The sequence below is a fragment of the Excalfactoria chinensis genome, chromosome 10, assembly GCF_039878825.1.
Source record: "Excalfactoria chinensis isolate bCotChi1 chromosome 10, bCotChi1.hap2, whole genome shotgun sequence".
Lineage (NCBI taxonomy): Eukaryota > Metazoa > Chordata > Aves > Galliformes > Phasianidae > Excalfactoria > Excalfactoria chinensis.
Window position 1 is genome coordinate 18,046,400 of NC_092834.1, and position 15,880 is coordinate 18,062,279.

Sequence of the window (15,880 nt, forward strand, 5' to 3'; positions counted from 1 at the left end):
GGATGCCTCTTGTTATTCCTGCCCCATTTCTTGGTGTGATGAGCTAAGACGAGTCCTGAAAATGTTACTGAGGCTGACCCCGTGTCTGCGTTTTCCTGCTGAACGCATTCTTTAAACTCGTAGGAGTAACAGCACACCTGCGCTTTCTTCCCGCATGTCTGGAGGATGGGAGCTGGCAGCTAGCCTTGGGAGCCGGCGTGTCTGACGAGTGCCATGTCTCTGTGCTTCTGATTAGAAGTGAGAGGTAGCATCTGCTCCGCACCCGACCTGGTGCTGCCGCGGCACACAGAGCAGCCGCAGGAGAAAGCACGGCTTGCTGTGTGTTGTGGCCAACGCTGCTGTCCTAATGCTTCCAATTCTGTCAGGGTAATGGTGTGCAAGTAATCGGGGAGATAAACCCGCCCCATGGATTAAATCTGCTGATTTTTTGTTTTATCTTATTGCTGGGTCACCCCTCCATCCCCCTTTCCCTGTTTTATAATGAACTCGCCGTGCCTCCCGGCCAGAAAATCGAACTAATGTTGTTTACTTGTCTTTTTAAATACTTGTTATTGGATTTCGCCGACCTCTTTCTCTGGTGGAGAGCTCTCTTGGCCTCGTGCCAGTTGAATGATTGGTCGTAATCTGGAAGCGTTTGGTTCAATTGGTTTATGTAAATGCTCAGGTCCTCCTCACCTAATGTCTGCGTGCATAGGTGAAGGCGCCGGCTCGGCTGATGTCGTTGGGTGGGTGAGTATTGCAAAATGGATCCCTCGAGTATGAGAAACGTATAGCTGAAGTTATTTGGCTGAGAGTTTAACATGCTGAATGCAAATCTAGGTGACTTAGTTGAGGAAAGTAAGTAGCCTTGCTTCTGTGAGATCTTTTAAGGCATTTTTGCACTGAGGTCTGGTGATGCTGGGGAGAGAGCTGTGCAAAAAGTATGGCTTTCTTTCTGGACCAGTGTTTAACTGTCGTAGCTGAGGTTCTGACATCAGGGAAAATTCTTTTTGTTTCTAGGTGGTGATGGAATGCTGCTTACATCTGGTTAGCATGGAGTACCTGTGGTTCCCTTCTCAGTTGTCCTTCTTGTAAATAAAAGGTGGCCATGCAGCCAGCGGTGTTACTTGAGACAGGCTTTTCCTGGCTTGCGTGCCATCAGCATCGCGTTTCGGGTTCTTCAGATAACGCGCTGTTGACCTCTGTTGTATCCGGTCCCCTTCCAAGGGCACGGTGTAGAGTGGTGGCACGTTGCTGTGTTTGCTCAAGGGTTTGCACAGGGCTCGGGAAACCAGCTTGGAGAAGATGGGCTGCGGTTTTTGGTTGCCTTTGTGGGCATGGTTTTGGGGGGCAGAAAACAAGTCTTATGAGTAGTTTAGAAATTTATGGGTTGCTGGTTGCTCTCTGCTTTAGAATTCCTAATAATCAGAAAGGTAAGCTCAGCAAATATCAAGGAATGTTTTTATACGCAGTTGTTAATTCAACAAATCTGCAGTAGTCTTTGACTTAGTGGTGTAAGTAATTATGTGTGTTTGACAGCTGAAAGTCACAGTCGGTGGATGATTTAGAAACGTCCAAAACCAAAACATTCTGGGGGAAGCTTTGGATCCATTGCAAATATCAAAGAATAGAGATCTACAAGGTAGAAGAGAGCTTTGTCCTGCGTTTGGCACCCCCAGAGCAGCTAACAGTGCTGGATAAGCGCGATTATCCACCGACTGCAATTAGGACAAATGCTGCCACCGAAGCGGCTTTGGGAGCCACTGGGCGGTAAATGCAGGAGCAGATGTCCAAGGAGCCCTTCTGCAGAGCTCGCTGAGCACAGCTCTTTGTCCCCGTGGTGTTTCTGCTCAGATAATCTGCTATTCTGCTGTCTTTGAGATTCGGATACTCTTCTGTTGCAGTCTCATCTAATTTCTGAAGTCACCTGAGAATGTTTGACCTTTCATGGTGCAGGCTGCGTGAGCCGTGTGCTCTGTTTTCCATTTGCTTTAATGCCCTTTTTGAGGATAGATCAGGTCAGAATTTCATGTTCCTGGCTGAGGATGAATCTGTTCAGTTACTGGATGGGGTGCGGTGGGGTGGGAAAGCGTGTCTTCTGCTGTGGTTTTTAGTGTTGCTCTATTCTAATGAAAAAATATGCCTTCCAATGGAAAGAAGTGGTTGCTACCCTCCCACTTCCCTTGCGCCCTCTTTTTCTGGATGAAAAATTGCCTCCTGAAGACCAGGACAACACGTGGAAGCTTAAAGCAGTCAGGCTGGGAGGAGAAAGCGAATAGTCTGTGCTGGTTTCAATTGAATCCGCTCGGTTCAATTTGTGCCTACTGAAGCATGGAAACTCCATTGCCAACTTGTGAATGTTGCTATTTTTTGTTGCTTGATCTTCAGAGAAACCAGATCTCCAGCCTCCCCATGAGAGAGAAAGGCTTTTTCAGTTGCTCTTATTTTTTAGAGAACATGGTGAGACTGAGGCCGGTACCTCGATCGGCTTCATTCTTACCTCGTGGGACTTTGTGATTTTTCCAGAACCCAGAATGTACTTCTGAATTTTATTTATTCGATAGCTGCATTCCACTGCTGGCCTCACGCTGAGCCCCAGCTTGGCCATTTAAGGCAGACGCTGATCTCCAAGTGCAGAGATGAGGTTACGAACTGAGCCACGGTGCTGTTTGTGGCTGTTGCCCAGAAGGAGAAGGTCCAGATGCTTTCTTCCTAATGTCTCTTGGTGATGTATCATTAGCAAAAGGTGTGTGAATGCCAGTAAATCTCCCAGTCTGGAACAAGCCAGAGGGCTTGTGTCCTAAAATACACATTTTACAATGTCTGTGTCATAACCTCTGCTGTAGGTACTTGATCATTTGTGGCTTTTCTCATTGAGAAGGTGATTTCTATCACGGTGCTTCACTGGTGGATGCATCAGTTCCCTGGTATCAGTCTTGCTGAATTCTTGCAGCCTATCTTTTCCATCTCAGAAAGCAGTAACTCGATAACCTCGAGGAGAGGCCGAGCTGCAGCTCGACCAGGCCTTGGAGTTCCCATTGCAAGTTCCACTCCTCGCTTGGCCGCGGGTTTGCCTTGCAGAGCTCGCGGTGTTTTGTTTGGATGGCGTGGCTGATCTCCGTCAGGCCATCCACAGCACTTGGCCTCTCAAAACAAACACCACGCACATGTCGGAATTTTTCCTTTTCCTGCTCTTTTTTTTTTTTTTTTTTTTTTTTTTTTTACAATAAAGTCATTTTCTGTGATGTTCTGATGCTTTGGTTTTAACCAAACAAATCAGCAGTGAGCCTTAGTACTTCCTATCTTGCTGAGAGTAACAACCTAGCTAATGAAAACTCTTAATTATGTGAACCTTTTCTGTGGGCTCGTGGTGTTTGACCTCATCAGGATTCTGCAGTCTCTGAGCAGAGCCCTGGTTGGCCAAATGTGGATCAACGCAGGGTTATTTTGGAGACGGTGAGAGCAGCGGGATCAGTGCAGTGCTTGTTCCTGTCCGTTATCTGCAGCAGCAGCTGTGTGCGGGCTGCTTGGTGACATCTCTAGGTGTGTTTTTGATCACAGGGCTCATTTCTGTTTTCTTGTTCCCTAACAGCTTTAGCTGTCTCTTAGCTTGCTGTGCCTCAGCACCAACGAGTTAATCTGCTGTCTGCTGGCGTCGCCCAGAGTCTGCACGCTTGGAGGAGCCTGTCTTCTCATGCATTAGTCTGTCACATCCATTTCTCAACAAGCAACTGTATTCTCACTCTGTGTATGAAAATACAAGCAGCAGAGGTGGAAACTTTCTCAGTGCTGCCATCACCGGTGTGCCTCTGTTTGTTAAAAGTAGTACTAATTCCCCAAAATAGCTGCATCTCTGCAAAAGGCAGATGTTGTGCATTATTACATAGTTGGCTATCTCCCCCCTTTTATTCTTCCTTTAGATATTAATGTTCTCAAAGAATTCCAAAGCTTGTGTTCTCAGGTGTCTGACAGTAACTATTTTTAGTGAGGCTGTCGTCTATAATTCAAGGTATTTTCAGTGATTGTGTTGGGAGAAGGTTTTGTTTTTGGTTTCGTGTTGCCGTGCATTCGAAATGCTCATCTTCGTGTTTAAAAGACACTCTCATGTTATGGCACTTCAATGACAGCTTAATTCTGAGATTGAGTACATTGTTTTGTGGTTAGCTGAAATGCAGCAATCTATCTGTGCCCGGCTTTGTAAATTATCATCATCTGTGGGATGAGTATTTTTTTTCCTGAATGTGGTCTTCAGAGGAAGAACTTGGGTTTTTCATGTACTAGTTGCTGGAAGTCTCGTTAAAAACATGATTCACCCTGCTTGTTTATTTTGAGCTAACTGAGCAGATCTGGCAGTTTAATATTCCTTCTCCTGACAGCACGTTTCTGAATGCTTTGCAGTAGGCAGTGCTTCTAAAAGTTATGCATGTTGGTGGTGGTAAGGAAGGAGGTGGGCTTGGAGGACCTGTTTGGTGTTCCACTCTCTGCTTTGTTTGGTCAAGATTGGCTGATGTGGTAATGTTAAGAAATAGCAACTTATTTTTCTCTTGGTTCTTACGCTGTAGCTGCTGGCTGCCATGCACTGAGCTGCTGAGCTCCAGGATGGGACGGATGTGCTGGGACAACGCGTGGTGCTCTCTCTTGCATAATGCAAACCTTCAGTCCAGCCAGGAGCAGCTGCTTGTCTTCTGGCGAGGCTGTGGTTATTGCTGCCGAGGGCTGACTTTCATTTGCTGCAGTAGAGATTATCGTCTATTGGGAAATGATTTCATTGGCAGATTGTGGACGGGAAGGTGGAACAAGCAGAAGTGGCAACAGGAAGGCAGAGGCCGGACGCTCAGCAGTGAGCTGGGAGCTGCCTCCATTCCCAGTGCTATGGAAATGCATTGGAGGAGATTTGGAGGATTTGGAAAGAACCTGGATGGATGGTGTCCAAGCCTTGTTGATTTGTATTTCGGAAGTGAAAGTCAGAGCAGAAGAAATTGCTGCTTGGAAATGACATTTGCAAGAGTGCTTGGAGAAGAGGGAAAATAAATGTGGTGGCTGCTGGGATTTGCTGATGGCTTAAGCTGAGGGTCTTTGGTGCCTCAGCGCCCACGGCTCAAATCAGAGACAGATGGAACAGAAAAGGCGTTTTTTGTGTGCTTTGTTTTTTTTTTTTTTTAAAGCTCTATATATTTAACCTGCTGTTTCTTAGAAGGTATATTTAACCTAAAATGTTTCCAAAACAAACAAACAAACAAAAAAACATGGCTTAAACTCAATGAGAGCTGCACTTTATCTTTAGTTCCAATCTTGGAGTGTGCATTAGCAGGATCTATTCCATCAGCAGGGGAGCTGGAGATGTCTCCTTTGCAGAAGAGCAAGCTCAGGGTTTCTGTATTGATGAGTCTCTGGGAGCAGATGGGTAGTAATTTTTGTGCAATGTAGTAAAATTGAGTTAGGAAGGCTGGAGTATTTTATTGGAATAAGGCTGATAGCTAAAAAGAGTTTCCTGTGAAGAAGTTGTAAAACCATCCCTTTTTCAGCATTGGTTGCAGTCCTTCATGCTCTGCAATGTGAGGGATGAGACCATCAGTCATGAAGTTTCTCCAGCACTGTTGCACTTAAACTTGGCTCTGAGGTCAGGTTGTGTTACCTTCTGCCAGATAACATCAACGCCCTTAAGATCTTTCAGGGAAGAGAAAACCAAACACCTCATTCCTCAAGCTATTGCAGTGCTGCTGTTCAAGAATGGTAAATTACTTCTTGAGACTAGCATATAGAAATCTGCTGTTTTTCTTCCCCCCCCCGCCCCCCCCGCCATTTATTTCAGTTACCCTGTGAAATGTTCTAATGCATTGTTGCAGTGACATTTAGCTACTAGTGCAATGAGTTTGGATGAGATTTATAGCTCCTGGACAGACATGCCTCATCTTTGCCCAGCTCTTGTTTTGGGTATTTGTTCTGGATGAAGCATGAAGACTCTCCTGTTGAAGCTGTGGTCGAGTCCCTCAGCCAGGTTTCTCCTGTCACCGGTGCCTGCTGGGCAGGTGAGGAGATGCAGAATTCATTCTTTCCCAGGCTTTGTTTTCTTGGGCTCTTATAGGGTAGAAGCATCTTGTACTTAATGCCTTTGTAATCCCCAGGCTCTGCAAAAGGTATTCGCTGGGTCTGTTTGGGGGCAGGTGAGGTGTCCTCAGCACGATGCTTGGCAGTATTTCTCTGCTCCAGCACTTCACGTCCTTCATTTTTAGCAGGTTCCACAAGACTTACTGTAAACACCGTTTTCTTCAGGTTCACTATGTGAACGTTCTGGCTGCTAACTAAGATATGAGCAGTACAGGCACGTTTCCTGAGGTGACAGTATGACAGAATCCTTTGAGTTGGAAGGGACCCCTAAAGGCCATCTAATTCAAATCCCTTGCAAGGAACAGGGATGTTTGCAGCTCAGTCAGGGGCTCAGAGCCCTGCCCAGCTTGGCCTTCAGTGTCTCCAGGGGTGGGGGAAGGAATAGGAAGATGCTGTGTTTGTAGTTCATAGTTCTTCAGCAAATAATTCTGGGATCTGTGATGGCTGTGTTAAAGGGCAGCACTGGCATGCTTCTTTTGAATTTATCCTTTATTTTTTCTTGGCTACACTTTCTAGCCCCTGTGGTCTTTTGGGTTTTCTGCTTCTGAAGACCAGACCCACTCAGTCTTTTCATTTGTGATTGCTTTAATTTAAATTTACAAGATAAACTGTAGGATCACACAGAAAACCATCTATTTTTCAGACTATTGACTTTCATAAGCTAGGAAGCTCTGCAGAAGAAGGGACCCAGGGAGCAGTTGCAGAGCATGGTGCCCAGTGCTGGCTCAGTCACCAGAGCTTCCAGTGATGATGCTCACGTGCTAAGTACCCAGCACTTTGTGTCCTTACTCACTCGGATGTGATTTCCTAAATGAAGTAGAGGAAGGGGAGCGTGGTGAGTATCAGCCGGAAAGTGCAAACTGCTGGGTGTGTGCCATGAGAAAGCAGCCTATTTTAGAGCGTGGAATTTCAGGAGAACTGTAGCATTTCCAGGAACCAGGCTGCAGTGACTCAGTTTAGGAACTGAAGAAAGAGGAACAGCTGTGGCCGTCGGTGACATGCTTTGTTTGCACCACACTTCTCGCCTCCCAGCATCATGCAGAAAGCCTGTGACGGAAGAAGAGATGGAAATCACTTCTCTCATTCAGTTTCCTCCATCACAAGACCTCAGCATGCCTTCCTGAGGGCCCTTTTTGCTCCATTTTAGCGGGCCTTCATCTATGCCTACTGCAGCTTCTCCAGCGAGCGAGGCAGGAACCCTGCAGACAAGAGCTGCATTCACAGCGTGGCTGTGATTAATTCCTTGAACACTGATTCATTCTCTGCACAGAAGGTGCTTTGACCTTAAGGGGAAGAGTAAGTGATTGTGATATTATTCATGCCTTAAGTCAGCTCCCTGTTCACAGGAACCATTTTCAACGGCCTGTAGGAACTGTTTTGCAACGGTTTTTCCTGTGATTTTTTTTAATTTTTTTTTTTTTTTAAATTTTTCCTCTTTTCATTTTGTCTTAGAAAAAAGTTCTGCTGCAGCCCACCAGATTTCCATGCAGTACATCAGTAAGAGGATGGTTAAGGGGTAGCTGTGTCCTAACCCTGCTTGGAGCTTCTAGGAGAAGGGCTGTTGAGCAGCATTCATAGCTCTTAGACCGCAACAGAATAGCAAAACCTCAAAATGTAGGGTAATTCCAGGCTTTGGAATCATCTGCTGAGATATTTGGTGTATCCGCAGGCCTCTTACATAGGAAGAATTTAAGATTCTAGCACGATAAACAGAGTGCACCTCAGAAAGTGAAGAAAGGCCTACGTTGCACAGCAAGGCAAGTGCTGCTGTTGTGGAGAAGCTTCCATGCAACAAGCTGAAGTGTGGGTCTTGGTGCTTAGGACAGGTGAATAGTCAAGATGCTGATAGAAGTGATGAACGAAAATATAAAACTAAGGAAAAACAAGGTTGAGTTACATCTCTCCATCTTCACATCGCTGGAAAAGCCGACAGGCTTAGGGGCAACTTAGGAAGTGTTCTCATCCTATTTCAGGTTGCACTCGGCGTGGGCAACTGTGAGTCTTCGGGAACTGGTTACATGGTTTCAGCTGTGTATCCACAGCTTCTTGTTTCTTATTCTGTGCAATTGCTGAGGGGCTCTGTGTACTCCTGACCCCAAAGGTGTGGTGGTGGGGCTGACCGCTACTTGTAGAGATACTTTCACTGCCTTCCCCTCCCCCTTACCAGAGGGATGGTGCTTAGCACTGGCCAAGCACGGTTTCTTCTTTTATTATGACAATATCAGCCACAAAAAACAACTTGTGATGTTTATGAGCCTGCATTGGGTAGCAGGGATCGAGATACAGAGATACAGAACTGTTCAGGTTTGCTATGGCTTGGGGAGTAAAGGGTCAGCAGCTTTGTTAGGTGTCCCTGGCATCGCCTGTTGGCTCTTGCTTGACATCTGTTGGGCCAAGCGTGCACCTCTGGAATCTGCACACAGGGGATTTTTTGGGTGTGTATGCAGAGAGTCCTGGAGTGCTGATTTCTTTGCTGCCCACGTTTGCCCTTCCTTCTGAAGAACTCAATTTGAGCTGTGATTCCAGCCAGAGCTGGAACACTCAGAAATCTCACTTTTTCCCGATTGCAAACCCCAAAAGAATTAATCCAATTCTTTTGGATGAAACCCTCTCCTGGAGACCTTGCAGCAGTTTTGCTGCAAGGCAGCCCCCTGTACTCTATGCTGTCCTCCCCCCACCAGTATGCAGGTACAGACATGGTACTTTCAGGTGACACTGGTGGCACTGCCTGGGTACTTACAACTTGAGTTCTCTGGGCTATTCTGTGGTAGACGATTAAGCTACAACATGCCTTTCCTGAACACCGTAGTTTTGACGGTATCAGCTGTGACAGCTGTGTCAGTCCAGTACCAGCTCGCTGTTGGGGGCTGCTCTGTCTTCCTTCTGCTGCTGCTGAAGAGAAATTCAGAGAGCTGCTATGCCAGTTAAGCAGTATGTCACGTTTCAATTGGCTGTCTCAGATTAAGTTGTCTGCTTGAGGAGTTTCTATTGCATGTGGTGTGTGTTCTGGTGCAGGGGTGCAGCTCAAACAGCCAAGGCTTTGCAGTTGTCTGAGGATTAGGAAGGGGAAGTGAGTTTCTCTATTTTTGTAGTTACTCCTCAGTGTTACTGTATATGAATTTTGCTTCCAGAACTGCCCCTCTAGCAGCCTCAGCACTGACACTGCTCTCTTCTCTTTCCAGTCCTCCAGTATTTGGCAAGTCCTGGCCATGATTTCAAGCTTTAGCTGTCTCAGATTATTTATAGCGGGTACTGATGCTTCCAGTGGACAGCTTATTTTGGCTTTTTGCCACGTGCTGCTTACATTGTCCCTGAAAAGGAAAACACTGAGACATGTCTTTCTGTGCAGAAAAGCAGGAAATAGCACAACTGAAGGCCTGCACTTGTGCTCTTTGTGGTGATACTTGATCACAGAGGCTCCAGGCTCCTTTCCTCTCCAATTTTTGGACTTTCCCAGAGGTAATGCAACCATTCTCATTCGTGCAATGTTGCTTATAGAATAAAGCTTGCTTCAGAATGCACTTCTCGATACAAAAGCACTCCCAGTATAACTGTTGTATATCTACTTCCTTTAAGAAAGTATGCTTGCTACCAGTGTTTTACTGTCTTAAACTTTAACCACATTATGGTCAACTAATAAAAGATTGCCTGTAGTGTAAACGTGCACCACCACTTACAAGCTCAGCTTATACTGAAAGCCTAGTTGACCATCATAATTTAAATACATGTTTTCTTTCAGCCGGCTGTTTGGCAGGTTATTGTGACTTTTGTGTGGGAGTCTCCGCTCCTAGTAAATAGGAATTTGTTTTGTAATGCAAGAGGGTGCAAGGCTTAGTTTGCAGCTTCACTCTTGGGGGATTCTGTTTTGTATGTGCTGAAACTCACTGCCCATGTGAGGTGTGTTAGATGCTGAGCACAGCCAGGCTCCTGTCCATCGGTGGCCGCGAGACCGCAGGCAATTAGCTTGATTAACATTTCTCTGACCCAGCGTAATGCTCCAAGACATGTTTAATGTCATTAAGAGTAAATCACGTAGTGAGCCTTGCGGGGATTTATACGGCTCAAATTAACACCTCTGCACTTTCTCACCTCACCAAATTTCAGTGTGCTCAATGGAAGCGCCTGGCGTTGGCATGCTGCGGAAGGCTGGTGCTTGGCTCTGCCTTCAGGCAGACACGGAGCTGTTTGGGTGCAGGTGATGTTTGCTGTGCTGCTGAGGCCATGTAGAATCAGCTTCTGTTGGGAAGAAAAAGAACATTCTGGGGAGAGGGGCAGGCTGCTTTATTGAGCTTGTGAGTGTGTAGGAGAAGGAGGAGGCAGCGTGGAAGGTGGTTTTGCTGGAAGCGATTGGCTTAAAGTATTGTTTGCAGCCCTCACGTGAGTCAGCAGCCTTTGATAGGCTCAGATAACTTGAATAAAAATAGCCGGCCTCTCGTGGTAAGCTTTGAAGGAAAGTCTCGATGAGGAATTAATGAGCTGAAGTGTTTTTTCCTCCTTAAAGAGAAGCTGATACTGGAGGCTTGGAGCTGGACAAAGAAAGCCCAACGCAGCGCAGAGCTGATGTCATCCCTGCTGCATCTGTGCCTATCCTAAACCTATAGGAAAGCAGCTGGAGCACTTCCCAGCGTATAATATATGTCCTGCTACCAAGCAATGCGCCGTGTAGCCATGCCAGATGTATTTCACTGTGACATATTAATTTCTCTGCTTCACATAGCGTGTGGCTAGGGATAATATACTTCATGAAATATGGGAGCGAGAAACAATACAACGGTACAGCATAAAATAATGCATTTTATTCGAGGGTATTGGAAATGTGTGCAAGAAATTAAATATCCCAGTCTCCAGTGGTGTAGTTCTGAGTACTGACGGTAGTGTTGGGAAAAGCACAAGGACGGGGTGAGTGTTTGAAATGAGAGCTTGTTCCAATACTGAATATCTAGAGCTCAGGTGCACCCCAGACCCAGTGTGGGTTTTGACATTTCTTTTAACCACACTGAGCATCTTCTTGATGGTAAGATTTGAAGGTAGGTCTCAATGAGGAATTACTGAGCTGAAGTGTTTTTTCCTCCTTAAAGAGAAGCTGATTCTGAAGGCTTGGATCTGGACAAAGAAAGCCCAGTGCATCTTCTTCATGCTCAGTGAAAAGCTCAGCGTGAGCCTGGATGTCACACAAACCTTTATCTGTGTGAAATTTCACTTTCTGTCTCAATAGTGGAATTGCATGAAGATCTTTGAGGGGAGTTTTGAGTTTGTTGTGACTTGTTGGGGGCAGGGAGAGGGGGCTGAGAACCTCTGGCTCTGGACTGGCATTTATTTGTGGCTGATGGTGGAGTGTCTTCCTGGGGATTAAGTTTGAGAAGTTATCTATATTTGATGTTTCAGCCCCAGAGGTTTGAGTTTCGTAGGTTTTAGGCAGTATGAGAGAAATAAGAAGGGATTGTGTGAGTGAGTGGGCTGTACTGTGTGTAATCTGCTGTTGATGTGGACTTGGTGGATGCAGAAGTGCCACTGATAGAGCCCTAATGGGTTGGAAGAAAAAGGGTTGTATCCACTGCTGTGGGGTGATGGATCTGGGGCAGGGACCAGGTTCCCAGGAGAGATGAGTGGTCATTTTGCCTTAATGCAAAGCAGCTAAGAGTATCATGCACCCTAACAACACACTAATTTGGTGATTTGTATCACAGTCTGGATTTCAGAGCAGCAGTAGGAGTGGGTAAAAGAAATCTATTCAAGATCCTCATCCTGTTAGTTCTGCAGCAAAGCATCAGCCTTATCAGCAGTTTCGATTCTTGAACTGGTGCAGGAATTACATCTATTTCCAGTCTGAGACAACTTGAACCTCGTGAGAGCTGAGTCACAGGCAGTTTTTGAACTTGTGACTAGGCAAATAAATTGTTATTTCGAGAGTCATTTTAAATGCTTGTCGGAAGGGCCTTTGAATTGACTGATAAAGCATTTTCTGTTTGGTTGGGATGTGCCCTTAAGGCGGCTCATTAAAGCTTCTTAAGCTGGCGTTTTATGTTCAAGGTAGGATGAGTTCTCTTAGAGGCTCTGGAAAATCCATAGCTTTTGTGCAAAGGGAGTGTTGGGAGAACCAAAGTTCTCCAAAGTCATCATGGTTGGGCGATGCTTGCCTCACGTTTGCATGAAACTTGTAAACGTAGAAACAGAGGCACTAACTCTCAAGTGAGCTGTTTGGTAATGATACTTGATAAAACTGAAGCACCTTTTGGCATTTGCACTGTCACTGTTGGCTCAGCATGCTGTCTGGTGTGTTATGCCCGAAGGAACGCTTTTTGTGTTGATTTTATTCTCAGTAAAAATGAGAATGGATGGAGAACCAGGGGGACTGCTTGCAACTCTGATGCCCCAGGCATCAGGGAAAAACTAGAATGTTAGGTGATATGGGTGGCTCTGTCTGAGTAGTGGTGAGCCTTAATCATAGAATCATAGACTCATAGAATGGTCTGAGTTGAAAGTGACCACAGTGCTCATCTGGTTCCAACCCCCTGCTGTGTGCAGGGTCACCAACCAGCAGCCCAGGCTGCCCAGAGCCACATCCAGCCTGGCCTTGAATGCCTGCAGGGATGGGGCATCCACAGCCTCCTTGGGCAACCTGTTCCAGTGCGTCACCAGCCTCTGGGTGAAAAAACTTCCTCCTAAGATCCAACCTAAACCTCCCCTGTCTCAGTTTCAAACCATTCCACTTGTCCTTTCACTGTCCACCCTTGTAAACAGTTGTTATATGCCTGAAGCGGACAGCGTTTGAGCTTAACCTTTTTTTTCCCTCCATTTTCAGTGTTGATAGCATGATGACCTGACAACGTCCAGGCTCGTCCCAACTATGCAGTGCAGGTACTGATGGGAAAGGATCCAATATGAGTGTGAATGATGTTGGAGGCAGACGACGCTTTGAAGACAGCGAGTACACCTTGCACATCTACCCTGGGAACATCGCCGAAGGGACGATCTATTGCCCCATCACTGCCCGGAAAACTTCCACTGCTGCCGAGGTGATCGATTCACTCATCAATAAACTCCAGCTCGAGAAAACAAAATGCTACGTTCTCGCAGAAGTGAAGGAGTTTGGTGGGGAGGAATGGATCCTCAACCCCACCGACTGCCCGGTCCAGCGCATGATGCTGTGGCCTCGCATGGCTCTCGAGAACCGAACGAGTGGCGAGGATTACCGCTTCCTCCTGAGGGAGAAGAACCTCGATGGGTCCATCCACTACGGCAGCCTGCAGTCCTGGCTGCGCGTGACGGAGGAGCGCCGCAGGATGGTGGAGCGGGGCTTCCTGCCCCAGCCTCAGCAGAAGGACTACGATGACCTGTGCGGCCTGCCTGACCTGAACGAGAAAACACTCCTAGAGAACCTCCGGAACCGCTTTAAGCAAGAGAAAATCTACACCTACGTAGGCAGCATCCTCATAGTTATCAACCCGTTCAAGTTTCTACCTATTTATAACCCTAAGTATGTCAAAATGTACGATAACCATCAGCTGGGCAAGCTGGAGCCCCACATTTATGCTGTGGCGGACGTGGCCTACCATGCCATGCTTCAACGCAGGAAGAACCAATGCATCGTGATTTCTGGAGAAAGCGGCTCGGGGAAGACACAGAGCACAAACTTTCTGATTCATCACCTCACTGCCCTCAGCCAGAAGGGATTTGCTAGCGGAGTCGAACAGATTATTCTTGGAGCTGGACCAGTGCTTGAGGTAAGATGGAAATGATAGCAGCGTGGAAAGTTTTTCATGGTGTACAAAAAAAAACCCAAGTAGTTGTGGTTTTATTACGAGGCTGCCTGGTAAATACTGATAATGAAGTGAGTTACAACAGGATGAGCAATGATGGGAGGTTGCTTTTCAGCCTGGAGAATACTACATGATTCAGAAAAGAATCACAGCAAATGGCTTTGACAAATTCATTAATGCATTTGTTTTCACTCAAGTGTTCCTTCATACCCTTTCGTGAATTGCCAGTAACCTTTATTTTATCCATTGCAGACTGATTTCATGGCATTGTAGCATATAGGTTTTGTTTTGTTTTTTTCTCTATGCTCCACTGAGCTGTGAATTTTAATAGCCAAAAGTTTATTTTCTGGTCTTTAGTAACTAGTTTAGCTTATGTGACTGGTTATTTTCTGTGGGCCTTTCTGGTAAGGAAATGAAATAGAATGAACCGCGAGGTTAGCTTTTCAGATATGGAAGGCTAAAGGTGGGATAGAGTAACTCATTCCTTGGTTTGCTTTGAGCCTGTTGTGTAATTCGTTGAAACAGTTTTCATTAGAATTGTCATATTTTTGTTATTTCTGAGTGAACTTTCATCTGTTTGTTTGGGAGTGTCCTGATTCCTGGCTGGTGTCTCGGAATATGTTGGCCATACTTCCTGCAGCAGTGCAAGTGTTCTGGCAGCTGCAGGCAGTGATAGCAGCTCTCCTTGTCTGCATACCATTGGTGAGGACTTGGGCTCCGGGCACTGTGGGCTCGGGAAATCCTGGCTGCTGCTCCTTTTGCTTTTGGGGCAGAACTTTGCATTCCTTTGCTCTGGCAGCTGCGCTTCTCTTGTTGCACTTCAGCTGCCTCCAGGTCGTTCCGAGGTTAGGTTAATCCAGAATTTCTTCTGGTCTGCCAGTTCTGTTCAGTGTAGTCACAGATCAAGTAGCCTTACAGATAAGATGTGCATACCTCTGGTTTTCCTTCACTTCCTGGAATTGCCTTGAAAAGGGATCTGCAAAGAGGGTTGGCTCTGAGGGCTTGGTACCTTGAGAACAGTTGACAGGTTGGCCTCTTGATTCCTTGTGTTTTTTGTGGCTGCTGGACATCTGTATCATTTTTCTTCTTTCTTCATTCTTTTCCCTTCCTTCAGAAGCCTCCTTGGATCCTCTTGTTCTCCTTCGGTGTATCAAAAATGTAATTTCATTTGTCTCAGGCTTCCCTTTTAGGAGGCAAGTGCACAGTGACAGACCTGTTGGTGCTTCGACTTTGGATTCTGAGACTAGAGCACAGCAAATAAGAGGAACTCATTCCGATTTAGCTCCCTGCATGCTTGCAGAACACTTCCAAGAGCACAGCCTGCTCCTGGGAATACCTCTGCAGCCAGGCTCACATAGAGGGAGCGGAAGTGTAGCGAGTGCAAGGTTTTCTGCAGCTTTGCTATTTTCCTGCTTTACCTTTTGGAATAGCCCAAGGCTATTGTTTTGGAGCTTTTTTCTTGCAGAGGTCATTACAAGATTCCCACCAGCTCTGTCCAAGCTGTGCTTTCTGAGGCAAGCTGTTATTGTCATCTGAATGCTGTGGTGTTGTCCAGAAGCTGTGTGTAGGGGCACCTCCTTCTGACATGCATTTGACTTAAGTCTGAAGTATTTTCCCTTTCCCTAATAGGAGATTCAGTGGGCAAACTTGCTTTGGAGTAGTGCTTTTCAGAGCTGTTAAACAGGGCTGTTTCACTCTGCTGGCTGTCAGATCCAATTGCTTGTGCCTAGTTCTGGCATCGCCGAAATGATGTAATTCTCTGTTCATCTCATGATAAATGGTATTACTTAAATACCACATGTTTTTTAAATAAAGGCAAGGTTTGAATTGGTTTGAATAGATGATTTTCTTTGCATTTTTCTGTATTGCTTCCAGTTTCCTTATGTAGCCTATTTACCTATGGAAGATGGCATTTTCAGCAGGGTGGCAGTAAAGCTGGGTTGCCAGAGAGCAAGAACTCCTGCCGTATTTAGTTCCAACACTGAGCTTCTCAGATTCAGGTGTTCTACATAGATGTAGATCAGAGGAATACT

At 46.0% G+C, this 15,880-nt stretch overlaps 1 protein-coding gene across 7 annotated transcripts in view; it reads left to right on the forward strand.

Annotated features, from left to right (window-relative positions):
• MYO9A (myosin IXA) overlaps positions 1–15,880 on the forward strand; it is a 165,028-nt gene that overhangs the window by 16,894 nt on the left and 132,254 nt on the right. For 6 of the 7 annotated variants that reach the window (XM_072345934.1, XM_072345937.1, XM_072345939.1 and 3 more), the window contains exon 2: positions 12,890–13,811. In XM_072345934.1, coding sequence (XP_072202035.1) covers positions 12,969–13,811 — 843 coding nt within the window. In that variant the 5' untranslated portion in view covers positions 12,890–12,968. Of the gene's footprint in view, positions 1–9,297; positions 9,547–12,889; positions 13,812–15,880 lie in introns of those variants that run through there. The other variant, XM_072345935.1, reaches the window with a different exon arrangement.